Source organism: Anticarsia gemmatalis, chromosome 14, assembly GCF_050436995.1.
Source record: "Anticarsia gemmatalis isolate Benzon Research Colony breed Stoneville strain chromosome 14, ilAntGemm2 primary, whole genome shotgun sequence".
Classification (NCBI taxonomy): Eukaryota; Metazoa; Arthropoda; class Insecta; order Lepidoptera; family Erebidae; genus Anticarsia; species Anticarsia gemmatalis.
The window spans coordinates 7,311,136-7,325,330 of NC_134758.1; the positions used below are offsets into that span (position 1 = coordinate 7,311,136).

Here is a 14,195-nt window from a genome sequence, read left to right on the forward strand (position 1 = left end):
AAATCGTAGTCGACTTTATTCAATAGACGTTTGATTTTTTAATTTATATAAAGCTCTTGTAGGTAAACTTATTTGAGGAAGGTAATAACAAAAAAAACATTTGATAAAAAAGTAACGCATTTCGGAAATAAACACAGACTAAGCTGTTCTCGGCATAGAGCAAAGAGCTATGACATTTGTCAAAGTCAACAAAAAATTGCTAACCTTCCTTTTTTCCTCTTTGAGTGAAAAACCTAGGGATTAAATGGGAATAAATTTTGTGATTATTTTTTAAATATTGAACGCGTAGTTGTACAGAGTGAATAAGCAATTTGTATGGTATATGCTCGGATAATTAAACTAAAACTATACGTTTTTTTCGCTAGGTAGTGCGCGCCGGTGAAACTGTGATCATGGCGAATCCGTCATCAGGCGTTGGTAAGATTTTGTTGTATTTCGATGCTTATATTTTTATATTCTGCTTTTCTATACATTTAACTCCTTAAAATAATTATTAATAGTAATAATGATACATTTATTTTCATCCGAACAGTGGTGCCTCGAAACTTTCGTCTTCTAGAAGAACTTGAGCAAGGCCAAAAGGGAGTGGGCGATGGAACAATATCTTGGGGCCTCGAGAGTGACGATGACATGACCCTCACTCATTGGACTGGAATGATCATTGGACCCCCTAGAGTAAATAGTTGCTAATACTCTTATTTTTCTTTGATATGTAATAGCCACAATAGCTAACAGTTTTTTTATCCTTTTCAGACTCCTTATGAAAATAGGATGTACTCTCTTAAAATTGAGTGTGGCACTAGATACCCAGATGAACCACCAACTGCTCGCTTTATATCTAGGATCAACATGAACTGTGTAAACAGTCAGACTGGACTTGTGAGTATACCTTGTGATGTAATTTAATTGGGTGATTATATAAAGGAATGTACAACTAAATGATTGGTACAGGTGGATAACAGACAAGTTCCAATTCTTGCAAGATGGCAGCGTGATTACACTATCAAGACAGTTCTGCAGGAACTGAGACGTCTCATGACATTGAAGGAAAACATGAAGCTGTCACAGCCACCAGAGGGAAGCACTTTTTAGTTTCTCTCCCTGATACTTTTCTCAATAGACCCAATCTATCTATTTTGCACATGGATTCCTCAACATACTTTATTTCAAGATGATTTTATACACAGTGACACTTCATGGTAATTCATTTGAACTTCATTTAAGTAATGCTATGCTAGTGTGTATCTTAGATTTTTGTGTATTGCATTTATTGTGCTCTGAGTCAGTCTTGTGCTAAATACAGAATTACATTATTTTACAATAATTGTAGATTGGGTAAATAAGTAAGAATTCATTTTTAATAGCTCTTTTATTACCCATTTAGAGGGTAACACCCTTTTATTTATCATATTACCTAAATTATTGTGGCCTTTAAAAGTTAAACTTGCTTTTGGTATTATTATTAAGGCTAGTTTTACTGATGTCTTGGTTTTAGGTAAGTGGTTTTATGCCCACATCACCCAACATCTTTGACTACTTAATTAATTGAGAGACATCTTGGTTTTAATTAATATTCACTATGGGCATAATGTATTTTTGTCAAAACTTGTATCTCATGTTTAAAATGTAAAGATAACTAATTTTTATTTCAAGGGAGTCAGCACCAATTTCTGGCAACAGAAATTGATATTTTTTTTAATAATTTAACATGTTCAAGTGTAAAATAATGTAGGAAATTTTTATTTCTTAGAAACATAAGATAAAGTACTACTGGTTCATTTTGAAGCTTTGCAGGTTAAATGTTTCTCTCAACACACTTAATGCATATAATGCAATTTCTAAATGGCTACAATCTATCATGTAGCTTGTCAATTTTGGGAACTACACATTAAATTAGTTTCCAGGCATCTGTTATGCATGATTTTATTGTTACAAACCAAATGCTAAGTCAAATTGTTTCATAGCATTAAATATTTTTACCAATGTATAACTAGCAAAAATAAATAAATCAAATAACACTGTCACAAGGAATTTCTTTTAAGTCTTCACCCAGACCTGCGCTAATAGCAGACTACTGTTACCACAGAATAGATTATAGCTGTTGTAACTGGCATAAAACCTCAAATAATTCGTTCTAAATAATAGTGTCGAAGTTTGTCGTATCTGGGGAATGCTGGAGTGGCATAATTATAGTTCATATACTATCTTTGTTACAACGTCAAAACGTTGGCAACAGCTTCACGGTAAGTAACAAGAATAGGGTCCTGTTTTCGGGTTTGTCACGGTATTGGAACTGAAACGTGATGGCGTAACTATATAGTCACAATTATAGTAAAAGAATGGACTTTAAAATATTTTACTTACTTGCTGCCACTGAGTGCAAAGATACAAGGTTTTCTGTCGTTCACTTTGTGATTAAATTCAATTTTTCATATACAAGTAGGTATCTTTTTGAAATCTTCGTGGGGTTAAGGTCTAAGCTGCACCATTTCCGATTAGCTAGAGTTAGAAAGTTGATGTCGCAGATCTCCATATCTTTATGCCTCGGCGAACATGTAAACCATGTACCTGGATTCTGACCAGTCATAGTGATAGGATAAACTGTAGGCATCAAGTGTATTATGGCACTTGAACACTATAAGTAAACCAAAGCTGTGCAGTAGGCTGGTTTCTATGAAATTGACCGCCCCGTAGCCGAACATCGCATCGGTAAGGAAGACGTATGTAATACTCTGTAGGATCCTATCGGCCAAAGCATGTTCGAGACATCGAATCAAACGGTTTTTTGTTCTTACTGAGCGCCCAAGTTATAAGAAAGGTACCTATACCTACCTATTGACAATCCTGCGCCACTATAAGCTGTAATTCTTATCACAAGTAGGTACTTATTTCATATGCTTAAAATACTTACAAAATACTATTACACTCACTGGTTGTGCATTGCCTCTCGGGGGTTCCCGTAGTTGAAGTAGGTAAAATACATAATTAAACGCATTACAGCCTCGATGCTGGCAACAATCTTTTCCCGGAATGAGGGATAGGGCGAGGCCTCATCAATGCGTGGCGTCGGCACATTGCAAACAAGATAAACGTAATGTTTGCGATGGGACGAAGCGCGGTGTTGTGTCTTTGCCCAAAGGTCGGTCCTCGAGTCCATCACCGCTCAATGCGAGTTGGAGAATTTTCCTTCACAATTTTTTTTATTACGCAACTATAAAGATTACTTTAAACTCTGAAGAGTACCAGGTGGTGGCATTAAAACTTTATACATTTTGGAAATTAATTGCCTAATATTCTGTTCTTGCCTTATAATGATTCTGACTAGTCTACGCTCAACCTAAGAGCACTTGTAGGTACACACACCTATGTGTACCTAATGCAAAATATTATGCCATCAAAAACATTCTGTAAAAACCTCAAGTCTCGCCGTAAATAGTTGTGAGATCTATATAATACCAAGTCGATTAATCTATTTAGTCTCTACTTAAAGGACCTTCTGTCTTAAGTTATTACGTATGTTATTATCATGCCAATTAAAAAAAAAATACCTTTAAAACAAATAGACCGACCTGGCCATCGCATGATTTGATTATTAGTATGTATCACACTACACAGCACGACAAGAAGTTAATGCTCCTGAAATGTTATTAATGGCGAATTTGTGTTTTCTTGCGATGACCAAGTCGATCTATTTGTTTTAATGGTTTTTTTTTTTTAAATTGGCATGATAATAACATACGTAATAACTTAAGACAGAAGGTCCTTTAAGTAGAGACTAAATAGATTAATCGACTTGGTATTATATAGATCTCACAACTATTTACGGCGAGACTTGAGGTTTTTACAGAATGTTTTTGATGGCATCTCACTTCTTTTTGTAGAGCGAATAGAGCAAACATAAGTCCAATTTGTATGGAAAGCCGTATTTTTTTCATAATACAACATATTTTCCTATGGGAATGTTGTTCAGTTTCATGGGCTAAACACCCTTACCCACCCTATATCCCCTCCCGTTATGTCTCATATAGTAGATACATATTTACACCTATTTATTTTATTCATTATAGAAATAATAATAATTTAATTCATTAACTGCAAATGTAACCTTGTAATCTTATACATTTATATGGGATTACAAAGTTATTGTTGCAGTTGGTGTATTTAGAAAACTTGACCGAAATTAGAAAATATTGAATTTTTCCCATGATTAAGACACTAAACCCTATTTGTATTCTAAATTTTAAGCTTCTAAGTCTGCTAGAAGTACCTTAGACTTTTGATGATCGGTGAGTCAGTGAGTCAGTGAATCAGTGAGTGACAAAATTCAAAATTTTAACAAGTTGTCATTCTTAAACTACTGGTTCAAATTGACTGAAATTTTAAATATACCGTGTTTATACAATGACTGATTAGTTGCTGAAAATCCAGGCTCCTTGTTTTATCCACTACGAAATTATAGGGGTGTCAAAAATAGCCCGAATTGCTTCGAGAAAAGGATGTTACGGCCGTGCCGCTTTTTTTTTGCTCGACTTGCGGGGGCACTTCCGTGCCCCCAGATTTACAATTCATAACTAAAATCTTCTTCTTCGTGCCAAGTTTTTAAAGTTTGTAACTAAAATAAGTATGTGGGTGGGTAAAATTAAAATATAAAATTCGTCTTCACGCATTCCCTAGATAAAAGGTTGATTGTGTTGACTCTGCGGAGTACGTAGGTACCCACTTACAGAAGTCTAAAAACTAAATCTACATCTACACAACTTTTTATAACTAACATGATTCTTTTTATATCAAACTTTACCTACCTAATTACTTAGTAAGTAGGTACTAACTTTGCAAGCTCAGAGACTCGACTCGGTGCGCACATTTTTAAAAGAAACGCTTGTGTCACTACGCCGCGAGGCTTTGGGCGGCGCAGCGCTGCACCCATCGCTTGAAATTATTCCGAATTCTCGCAAAGAAAATATGTGTATCTTTTCGAGCACAGAAAGGTTACATTTTGAATCGCTCTTTAAAAGTGTGCGCGCCCGTCTCCGTGTGAGCTGACCCTAACTGGCTTTAAAAATCAGGTTTTCCTAATCTCTACATTCTTAGTTGCTACAGTAGAAAGCACCATTTTTAACAACCTTAATTATAAAAATATTTAAGTGTGATACCAGGGATTTTCGTGCTCATTCAATTGATTGTTTTAACGAATGCTATTTTAACAGCAGAATATAAATGATATAAATAATCTTTAGCGGTTTTTATATCTATATTTTAATAATATCTTCCAATAGTAATCTCGACCATTAATTAAATAACAAGCACCGACACAAAATATACTAGGGAAACATAGGTACACACACATCTGTATTTTACCATTATTATACAATTTATACTTAAGTTGGCACCGAACAGCACAAGAGTAGGAAATGCATAAACACACAATTTCTTTTAATCTTTGGTCTGGGATAATTATTGCAAAACTTAGAGCACCACAAGAGTGCATAAATGATCCAACATTTAAGTGTTATATCCATATTTTAAACAATGTCAACCTAGTAAAATATTGTATTCGACATTGTTTTATGTAATAACTAAAAGTTTCTAATTATGTAAATATTTGAGATAGACTATTTATTTACAACAATTTAATTATGTACATAGATTTTTAAATACACAACATTAACTTACTTAAAAAATGTAACCGTTCTAGAGATGCATACAATCTACAAAATTATTAAATATTTTTTATTCCACATTCTATTACAGCTAACATTTGCGAAATGCGTTATGTGACGCTTTTCTGATACAGGAGATAAGCGGCGTACATTAGGAATATATAATTATAATATACAGGTAGCACTCAGCCGAATACGCCCAACTATGAAACGTGTTAGGTAATAATATAGTGTGCTGGTACGAACGACATCAAGGATGGACCCAGCGAAGGAGGGCAAAGATATACGCGACCCCGCCCCTCCAACGGTCAATTAAAACAGAATATGCGAAAATAATATAATATATGATATCTGTGGATTTTATTTACAAGCAATAAGTCCTGAATCCACCCTTGAACGACACTCTAAATCGTTATGCAATAAATGAGCGCCGGCGGTTCTTCTAGCTATAGAGTTATACTCTACTATTCGCGTTTATAACAATAATAAACATTTATTACAAACTTATGTATATCGTACAGATATTTAAAACAAATTTTAAATAATATGCAATAATATTGCGATACAGTCGAAACAGAGGTAGAAAATATCTAGAAATATGTATCTAATTACCAGTCTGATTTTTTGGAGTTGATGTTCAATGTTATTGGACAAGATGCAGAATATTTATATTCGTATTGACTCTTTAAGTCGTAAAATGTACACGATCATATTCATAGAAAAACCTTGCAATGACAATCGTCAATGTATCAACAGTGATCAACTGTACATTCTCAGTCGAGAACATGATAATCGCCCAGGATGTATAATATATTTTGAAAATTAAATTGAAATAAAATACGTAAAAATGTATAACAAGTATTTTTATCCTTCTAATCATCCATATAAATTACCTTACGACTTAACGCATCACACATCAATACAAAGCTGGTCTAAGTTTTAATATTGGCCTTAATTACATTCATAGAAAGCAAAGTAGGTATAGATTAAGACAACATCAATTTCTTTGAATTATAAGAGAAAAATACACAACACATACCTAAGGGACGCTAATTGATCTCATTAAATGATAAGATGCTTTAGAACTAACATTTTAGAAACACAAAAGTTCTTATTGCACAACTTCTAGAATACAGAACTTAAAAGAGAATGATCGTGAAAACTAAAGTGATTTTGTTATTATAAAAATAAGTTTTGTCGAAGATAAGTGTGAAAATGTACTTTTGCCGGTGTAAGGAAGTAAGTATAATAAAAAATAGTAATGCACGGTTTTATCTAAACCATTTTTTCTTATTTCTCTAGTGATATTTTAGTTCCACGAAATTTTGCCGTCCATATCGATGAAAAGAAACAAAGGGCCGAAGAGGTAAACTACTTTATATATTGAGCGTACCTTTACTGAAATATTTTTGCTTGTTTTTTTATATTTTTTAAAAGATAATTAGGTATAAAAGTAATAACGAGATATTTTAAGGGGAGGGGCGTGAGACGTAGAAACGACGATTATTTTTACTTAATCTACCTAAGCTAATTCACTGTGAACTAAGAAAACTTCTAGTCAATTTTAAGCACCATAGGTCAACAAACATATTAAAAGCATTTTTAACGTAAGTAAAAATTCGTACATTACGTAGGTATTTAAAGTTCACTCAAAGTTTAATTTAGTTAGGTGAATTAGCTCAGGTGATTACAAGTTTGTGGAGCCACAACGACGGCTTCAATATGTTTCGACTAAGGTCTTTTGTTTTTTTCTTTTCACAAAATTATTAACCTCAACACTATAAGATAGGTATACGTTAAGTATCGCCAGGCGACAAACTTCTAAGTATATAATAGTATAGAAGTACTTTACCAAAATTTTCAATTCTATTAGATTGTCTGTGAGGTGAGTTTTACAATCTGAATACTGCTCACATACTTTTATGTAATGAAATATACATTATAAGCGGTTATACAAGTTTGTTTTAGTTTTATCCAATAATTTTATCCCGAAAGGCATGATTAATGAAATTACAGGAATTTCACACAAGTGTTACCGACAAAACTTTTTGTAGCGATTTAGAAAATTCATAGTAGGGATTAAAACATACTTAAACATAATAGTATTCCTAGGGACACTTAACGATACCAGCCTGAGATTTTTCTTGAGAGTTCATTATACTGGTTGTTTTCCTTTGCCAAGCTTAGTTGTAAGTTAGGTTAATAGATCATTGTTTTTTTTTACGCGATGCATTTAACATTAGGTCGTTAATTCTCGCATAATATAAGATAATGTTAGTAATGCGAAAGCTTAAGCTTCGTTTTTTTTCAAAGGCCTCTGACATGCCGTGGACTGCTCAAGTAGGCTTGACCAATGTCATCTACTACATGGGTACTACGCACAAATTGCTGTGCGAAATTCATATCATTATCGTGATACTCGTAAGTTACATTCATAAACATCCTGCTAGGTACATATACCATAATATAATGGTTGAAAAAACCGTTTATAAATATACATATTATAATGAACATTAATATATAAGATTTAAGATATCGTAAGAAAAATAAATTTTCATCTGAATGATCGATATTTGCTCTAATGCGACCTTACAGTCGGTGTGTTAAAACAATGTTTTGAAGCACATTAAAATATTTTGGGATGATGACTACTTTTTAATTTTCCGTTCGTATGATAGAATTTTCAACACAATAGGTATACCTATTCTTTCTTTTTGTTACCTAAACAAAAACTTTCCAAACTTTAATGTGATTCTTCAAAGTCAATTTAGAGAAAAATCTAAATGAATAATTTGTCTAGCAGACTAATGAGAATGAGAATTTACTTTTGATTACCCCGTCATCATCCCTTTTCCCACAAAATTGTAGTTAAAAATAACATCTCCTGTAAGTAAATGTTGTATGATTCTAGGAGTAAGAATTAGTGTCAGTGCGCCATTGCATAAATAAATAATATTTTTACTACAAAACCTTATTACTTGCCTGCGAGGATCGGAATCCTAGTCAATTATATACCTAAATGGAAAACATATTTTTGGTAGGTACATATTATTAGGGAGTTTTGGACGGGCATTTATAACCGAAACCAATAATGTGAAATATGTATATTAAATATTCATATTCATGTAATATATGTATTGAGATTTAAAACAAGTTAGTAAAATATATAATAATGATCGATTGTGTGTTATAGTATTCCAATTATATTGTGTAACTATTGTTTGGAACCCTAGGGATTAATAATATTGCAAGGGATTGCACATTTTTTAAATGATCTGTCGTGTGACATGCGAAGTAGTCGTTATAACAGGTCTGATCGCTGCCGTCTAGGGTCTGCAAATATATGCGCGATCCTAATTTTACATTTTTATTACGCGTGATTTCTGAATGTTTACTTAGTTACACAAAAAAATATTTGGTAATCACATTAGAACCCTTATTTACTAGCCTTTTCTCGAGTGTACCCGTCGTACAGTGTAATCGTCCCGTGAAAGTGTTAAGCTCCGTCCTTATCCAGAGAAACTAATCGTGATCAACACGTAACAGTACATGTCCGAACACACACCGGCTGTGAAACGTGAATGAAAAAGCCAGTTTTTGTTTGTGCTGCCGTACGGAAGTCATACAGAAAAAAACGTAAGGAAGGATAATGATGTGATCTCCTTTAAAAGTATCGCCTGCGCCTATTCCTCCTGGTATCATTTACATTGCGGTCTTCTTTAAATATTGGACAAAAGTTCATTTCATAAAGTCCTTGTCGTCCCTTGTCCCGGCCTTGCTGGCTCAATACGTGGACTAACGTTGCCACGTGACTTGCCTGTATGAACGGAGGTCAAATCGCAGGGACTCAGCTACAGCATGTGGCTATGCGATACGTTATTTTAAAACGCACGCAGGATATATCATGACGCATATCGCTTCATCCGCATAGCGTGCATGTCCAACGAATTCCAAAATTTAAGAAATGTTTGAACCCTGTTTAACCAACGCAATTAGGGTGTTAGGAGATAATACAATGTGAGTCAGTCAATATAAGCTACGATGAGGCAAGTAAAAAGTAAATTTTAAATACCCTCCTTTTAGATGTCACCATACTGAGAATTTGACTTTTACACTTAAACTGAGTCATTTTAGAAACCCTGTTTACCTGTTAGGATTTTCTTTATAAAAATATGATAGGTAGAAACATTTCAAATACCAGACAGCATAAAATCGACAAACGGCCACGCGCGTTAAAGTTACATAAATTCCACTAAGGATTAGGAGTTCGACGGCGAGCTTCAGTCGTCATCGTCCGGCGGTAATATACCGTACCTAGGAGTCAAGAGACATCCGTGATAAAAAAAGCCGTAAACGAAATCATAGACGGCCGCACGAGGAATTAACGCGGGACCGTCGCCGCAATAAATAATCTCCAAAACCACCCACAACGTTAGACTAGGCGAGGAGCGCGGCGACGGCTCAGGGTCCGCCACGTTGACCTGCACCTGGCGGCCGGAGGTCGGCGGCTCCGCGCCGAGACGGTCGCGCTTAGCACACCCCGCACTGCAGCCGCGAGCCGCTCCTCCCCGCGCCGCGCCCCGCCCGCGCGGCTAGCACAGGCCGTGCAGGCGCCGCGTGGACGGGGGCGGCCGCGCCGCCGCCAGCAGCCTCATCAGCGGCCGGCCGCACAGCGCCACCAGCCCGCCGCCCCCCCACCGCGCCCCCGCTCCCGCCTCCTCCACTTCTGCGATGCGGTTCAGCGAGCGCGACTCCCTCAGGCGGCTCTCTTTCCTCGCGGCTCGGCGGCGACGACCCCCGGCGGCTCCGGCCGGGCCGCCGGCGCGCCCGTCCCCCGCCGCTCCTCCCGTCCCTCGCTCGGCGGGCGCGGCCGCCGGTGGCGCCGCTCGGCCCGCGCCGCGCCCGCCCCCCAGGGCGCCGGCGCCGCCGCCCCTCTCCTGACTGTCACTGGAATCGTCGTGGGAGTCGCGACGCGCGCGTTCCGGCGGTCCGTCCGCGTGCTCGGCGGCGCGTTTCTTCTTTTCCGAATCGTCGTCCGACAAGTCGGACGAGGAGCAGGAGCCGGCGCGGGCCCGACGGCGCCGGCACTCGAGACGCTGGCGGCGAGCGGGCGGCGGGGCCGGCGGCGGCGCCCCACGCGCCACCGTCTCCGGGCTCGTCTCGTCGTCGAGATTCACCTGTAACCGGCCAAAATAGAGTCACTTCGGTCACGCCGGCTGACGGGCGACCCGCGCGGAACACAGACCGACCTTAGTGAGGTTATCCGCGAGGTGGGCGGGGCGCTGCGCGGCGGGAGGCGGGTGGTGCGCGGCGCGCGCGGCGAGGTGCAGGCGGCCCTCGGAGCGCGAGCCGCGGCGCGCGTCCACGTGTCGCGCGGCGCCCGCCACCGCGGCCTCCTCGTCGTCCTCCTCCTCGCGGACGATGCTGCACTTCCGCGAGCGCTGTGGGGGGACGGGCAGAGTGAGAGCGGATCTCGGCGCGGCGGGGCGCGGGGTGAGGCGCGAGGCGGGTCTCACCGGTGGCACGTCCTGCGGGGTGCGCGGCGCGGCGGCGAGCGGCGGCGGTGCCAGCAGCGCGCGGGCGGCGGGCGCGGGAGCGGCGGCGGGAGCGGGCCCGCGCGCTACACTCAGCACCTCGGGCCGGCGTGCGCCGCGTGTGGCCTCCTGCCTGCGGAACGAGACGTGATCGGAGAGCGTTATGATGCGATTGAAAAAATATTAACCGAATGCTTTTAAGAAACAAGCGCTCGACTCACCTTTTCGCTCTGAGTTTCCTCTCCGCCAGTAGATAGTAAGTGGCCGTTATGTGATTGTATTCGTTTTTCTCCAGAGATTCCAGAATGAGTTCTTTCGTGGCTATGGAGCCGTTGACCATTCTCTGCACTATTGCGGTGCGGTCCTCTTCCGAGAGCTGCTCTTTGGCGACCAGCGGAGTGTCGAAGTCTTCTATAGTGACTCCCTCGCCGGCCGTGACCCACGGATCTGTAGCTATTTCCGAAAGCGTCGCACGTTTTTCGGGTTCTCTTACCAACATTCTTCCGATAAGCCTAAAATTTCACAAAAGCGATGTTTAAAATTAAATATTTTTGCAATTAAGGCTGGTACTTTTTATTGCACTTAAGACTTTAGACAGGGTTAGTCTTAGAAGTCTTATTTTTTATTACATAATAAGTAGTAAGTAAATTTGATTTTAAGATTAAAATAAAATGTACCTTTTACAAGAATTTGATATATGTTGTGGTATGGTGTATTTACAATCCATAATCATAGTCAAAGTTTCACTGTCATTGGCTTCTTGAAATGGAGCTTGACCACACACCAGCATGTAGAGGATGACTCCTAGGGACCACACATCAACAGCAGGTGCGTCATATGAATCACCAAGAAGTATTTCTGGAGCTGAATAAGCTAAAGAACCACAGGATGTCTCCAGTTTCTGACCAGGACAGAATTTGTTGCTAAACCCAAAGTCAGTTAATTTCACTACACCTAGTTTTTCAAAGAATACGACATTTTCAGGTTTTAGATCTCGGTGTACAACATGTAACCTGTAATACAAAACAAATTTAATGTGACAACTAATATTTCATTACTATACTCTTCGATCATACGAAATTATAGTATTATTACCTATGGCAATATGAGATAGCTCGTACAATTTGGCGAAAATAATCACGAGCCAGAGATTCCGATAAACCGGATTCGTGTCTCATAATATAATCGTACAAATCGCCACCATCACCTAATTCTAATATTAAATATAATTTAGTTTGTGTGTCTATAACTTCGTAAAGTCGCACGACATTGGGATGCTGCACCAACTTCATACAGCGAACCTGAAAACATCACAATTCCATTTAACTAATTGTTTACAAGAAAATTAAATAAAATTATTTTTATATTACTCAAAGATATGTTTACCTCTTGGAATAAATGTGACTTAGAGACATCATCCAATTTACTTTTGTCAATCACTTTAACTGCTACTTTTTCACCAGTGAAGACATGACGAGCTAATTTGACTACAGCAAAATGTCCTGATCCAAGTGTGTCCAAGAGATCATACAAGCCTGCTATCTTAGCATCATAGGCACCTCCTCCTGCACCCACCGCCCCACCGCCAACACCACAGTTGTTGTTCATATTTGTAGCCTGTAGGAGCATGTAGTTCAATATAAATATATTACAAACATCGCCACCAGAAAGGCGATGTCATAAAATACCTGAACAGGTAATGATTTTACCATATCACTAATGAAATGAAAAGCCTGAAAAACCAGATATTTTTCTCTCACATAGAGATGTGAAAACACTTGAGAGTGCAGATATATACTTTCTTTTTCATTAAATATGTTTATTATGCACATAGAGGAAAGCTAAATTCTATTATGAACCTGGTTTGTATTATAATGACATTAACAACTATTTCATCCTTTATATTTGGTAAATATTTCCCTTGAAATTGATTTTTTTTCTTCCTTACCTTATAACAAATTATATTTATATGTTCTTGAACTTAAATAAAGTAGTTTATGTAGTAATACAATCAAATTTTATTAATTAAGATCAAATGCGAATGAACAAAAACTGTGTAAGATTTGCACATATTTTTTAGTAAATATTTACAATATACCTGATCTAAATTACAAAAATTACATACTATCATATTGATCTTTACACAGTATAGATTTTAATACTAGAACACTTTCTTTAAAATTTTTAAATTAATATAAATTATTTAATTCTACTAAATGTCGAACATAGAAATAAGTATAAACCCCATAAAGCCTGTCTTTGGTTCAACACGAAAGAATATAGACAGGTTAATTGATAGACGTCGAAGAATTAAACGGAAGAATAGTGATCGGCCAGAACCTAGGAACTGTTTATAACTAATTTAGTAAAAACATACTACTCAGACATTAAGGTATATACACTTTATTTGTGTATTTTCATGACCTACATAATAAATCAGAAGGAATTTAACGACATATTCTACATGCGAAATTAACATATTTATCAGGCACACTATGAAACATATACTGTACTTTCAATGATAACATCAAAGAACTGGACGTCTCACAAACAGAAACTCAATATAAAACTCTACTTACCAATGTAAATTTTGTTTAGTGAGGAAACTTAACACCCGACAAAAATGCAATCAACTGGTTTCATATAACATATTAAGAAGTCAATACAAGTCAAACATATTTTCAGATATGATTTAAGGAGTTAAATGTCTCACAATACCGCATATTTTCCTTTAAATATTATTATATTTAGTAAAATTGATCCACAAGAATCACAAATTCGCCATTTCACAAAAATCGTTCAAAAACCACATCCAAAATTATTGTTTCCATTCTTCGGTTTAGATAGTCATTGACAGTAGCTACTGCGGGTTACTTTAATCTTATTGTTAATGCTAAATATTTTAGTTAAGCTATTAATATTATTCAATCGTTGTATGTACATAGGCATGGGTTAAATTGGTATTTTATATCAATCTTGATGAAAAAATACTCAATACCTA

The 14,195-nt window shown here is 37.7% G+C and overlaps 2 protein-coding genes across 2 annotated transcripts; one reads left to right on the forward strand and one right to left on the reverse strand.

Moving 5' to 3' along the window:
• Positions 1-162: 162 nt before the first annotated feature.
• Positions 163-2,027, forward strand: Uev1A (Ubiquitin-conjugating enzyme variant 1A). The gene is made up of 4 exons (XM_076122851.1): positions 163-417; positions 533-675; positions 754-879; positions 952-2,027. The coding sequence occupies exons 1-4, from the start codon at positions 393-395 to the stop codon at positions 1,090-1,092; spliced, it is 435 nt and encodes a 144-aa protein (XP_075978966.1). The 5' UTR covers positions 163-392; the 3' UTR covers positions 1,093-2,027.
• Positions 2,028-5,232: 3,205 nt separating this feature from the next.
• On the reverse strand, positions 5,233-13,989 carry LOC142978181 (SNF-related serine/threonine-protein kinase-like). Its single transcript, XM_076122511.1, has 8 exons — positions 13,774-13,989; positions 12,581-12,811; positions 12,290-12,495; positions 11,872-12,207; positions 11,416-11,706; positions 11,177-11,327; positions 10,910-11,101; positions 5,233-10,837 (listed from the first exon to the last, which is right to left on the reverse strand). The coding sequence occupies exons 2-8, from the start codon at positions 12,800-12,802 to the stop codon at positions 10,253-10,255; spliced, it is 1,983 nt and encodes a 660-aa protein (XP_075978626.1). The 5' UTR covers positions 12,803-12,811; positions 13,774-13,989; the 3' UTR covers positions 5,233-10,252.
• Positions 13,990-14,195: the final 206 nt, after the last annotated feature.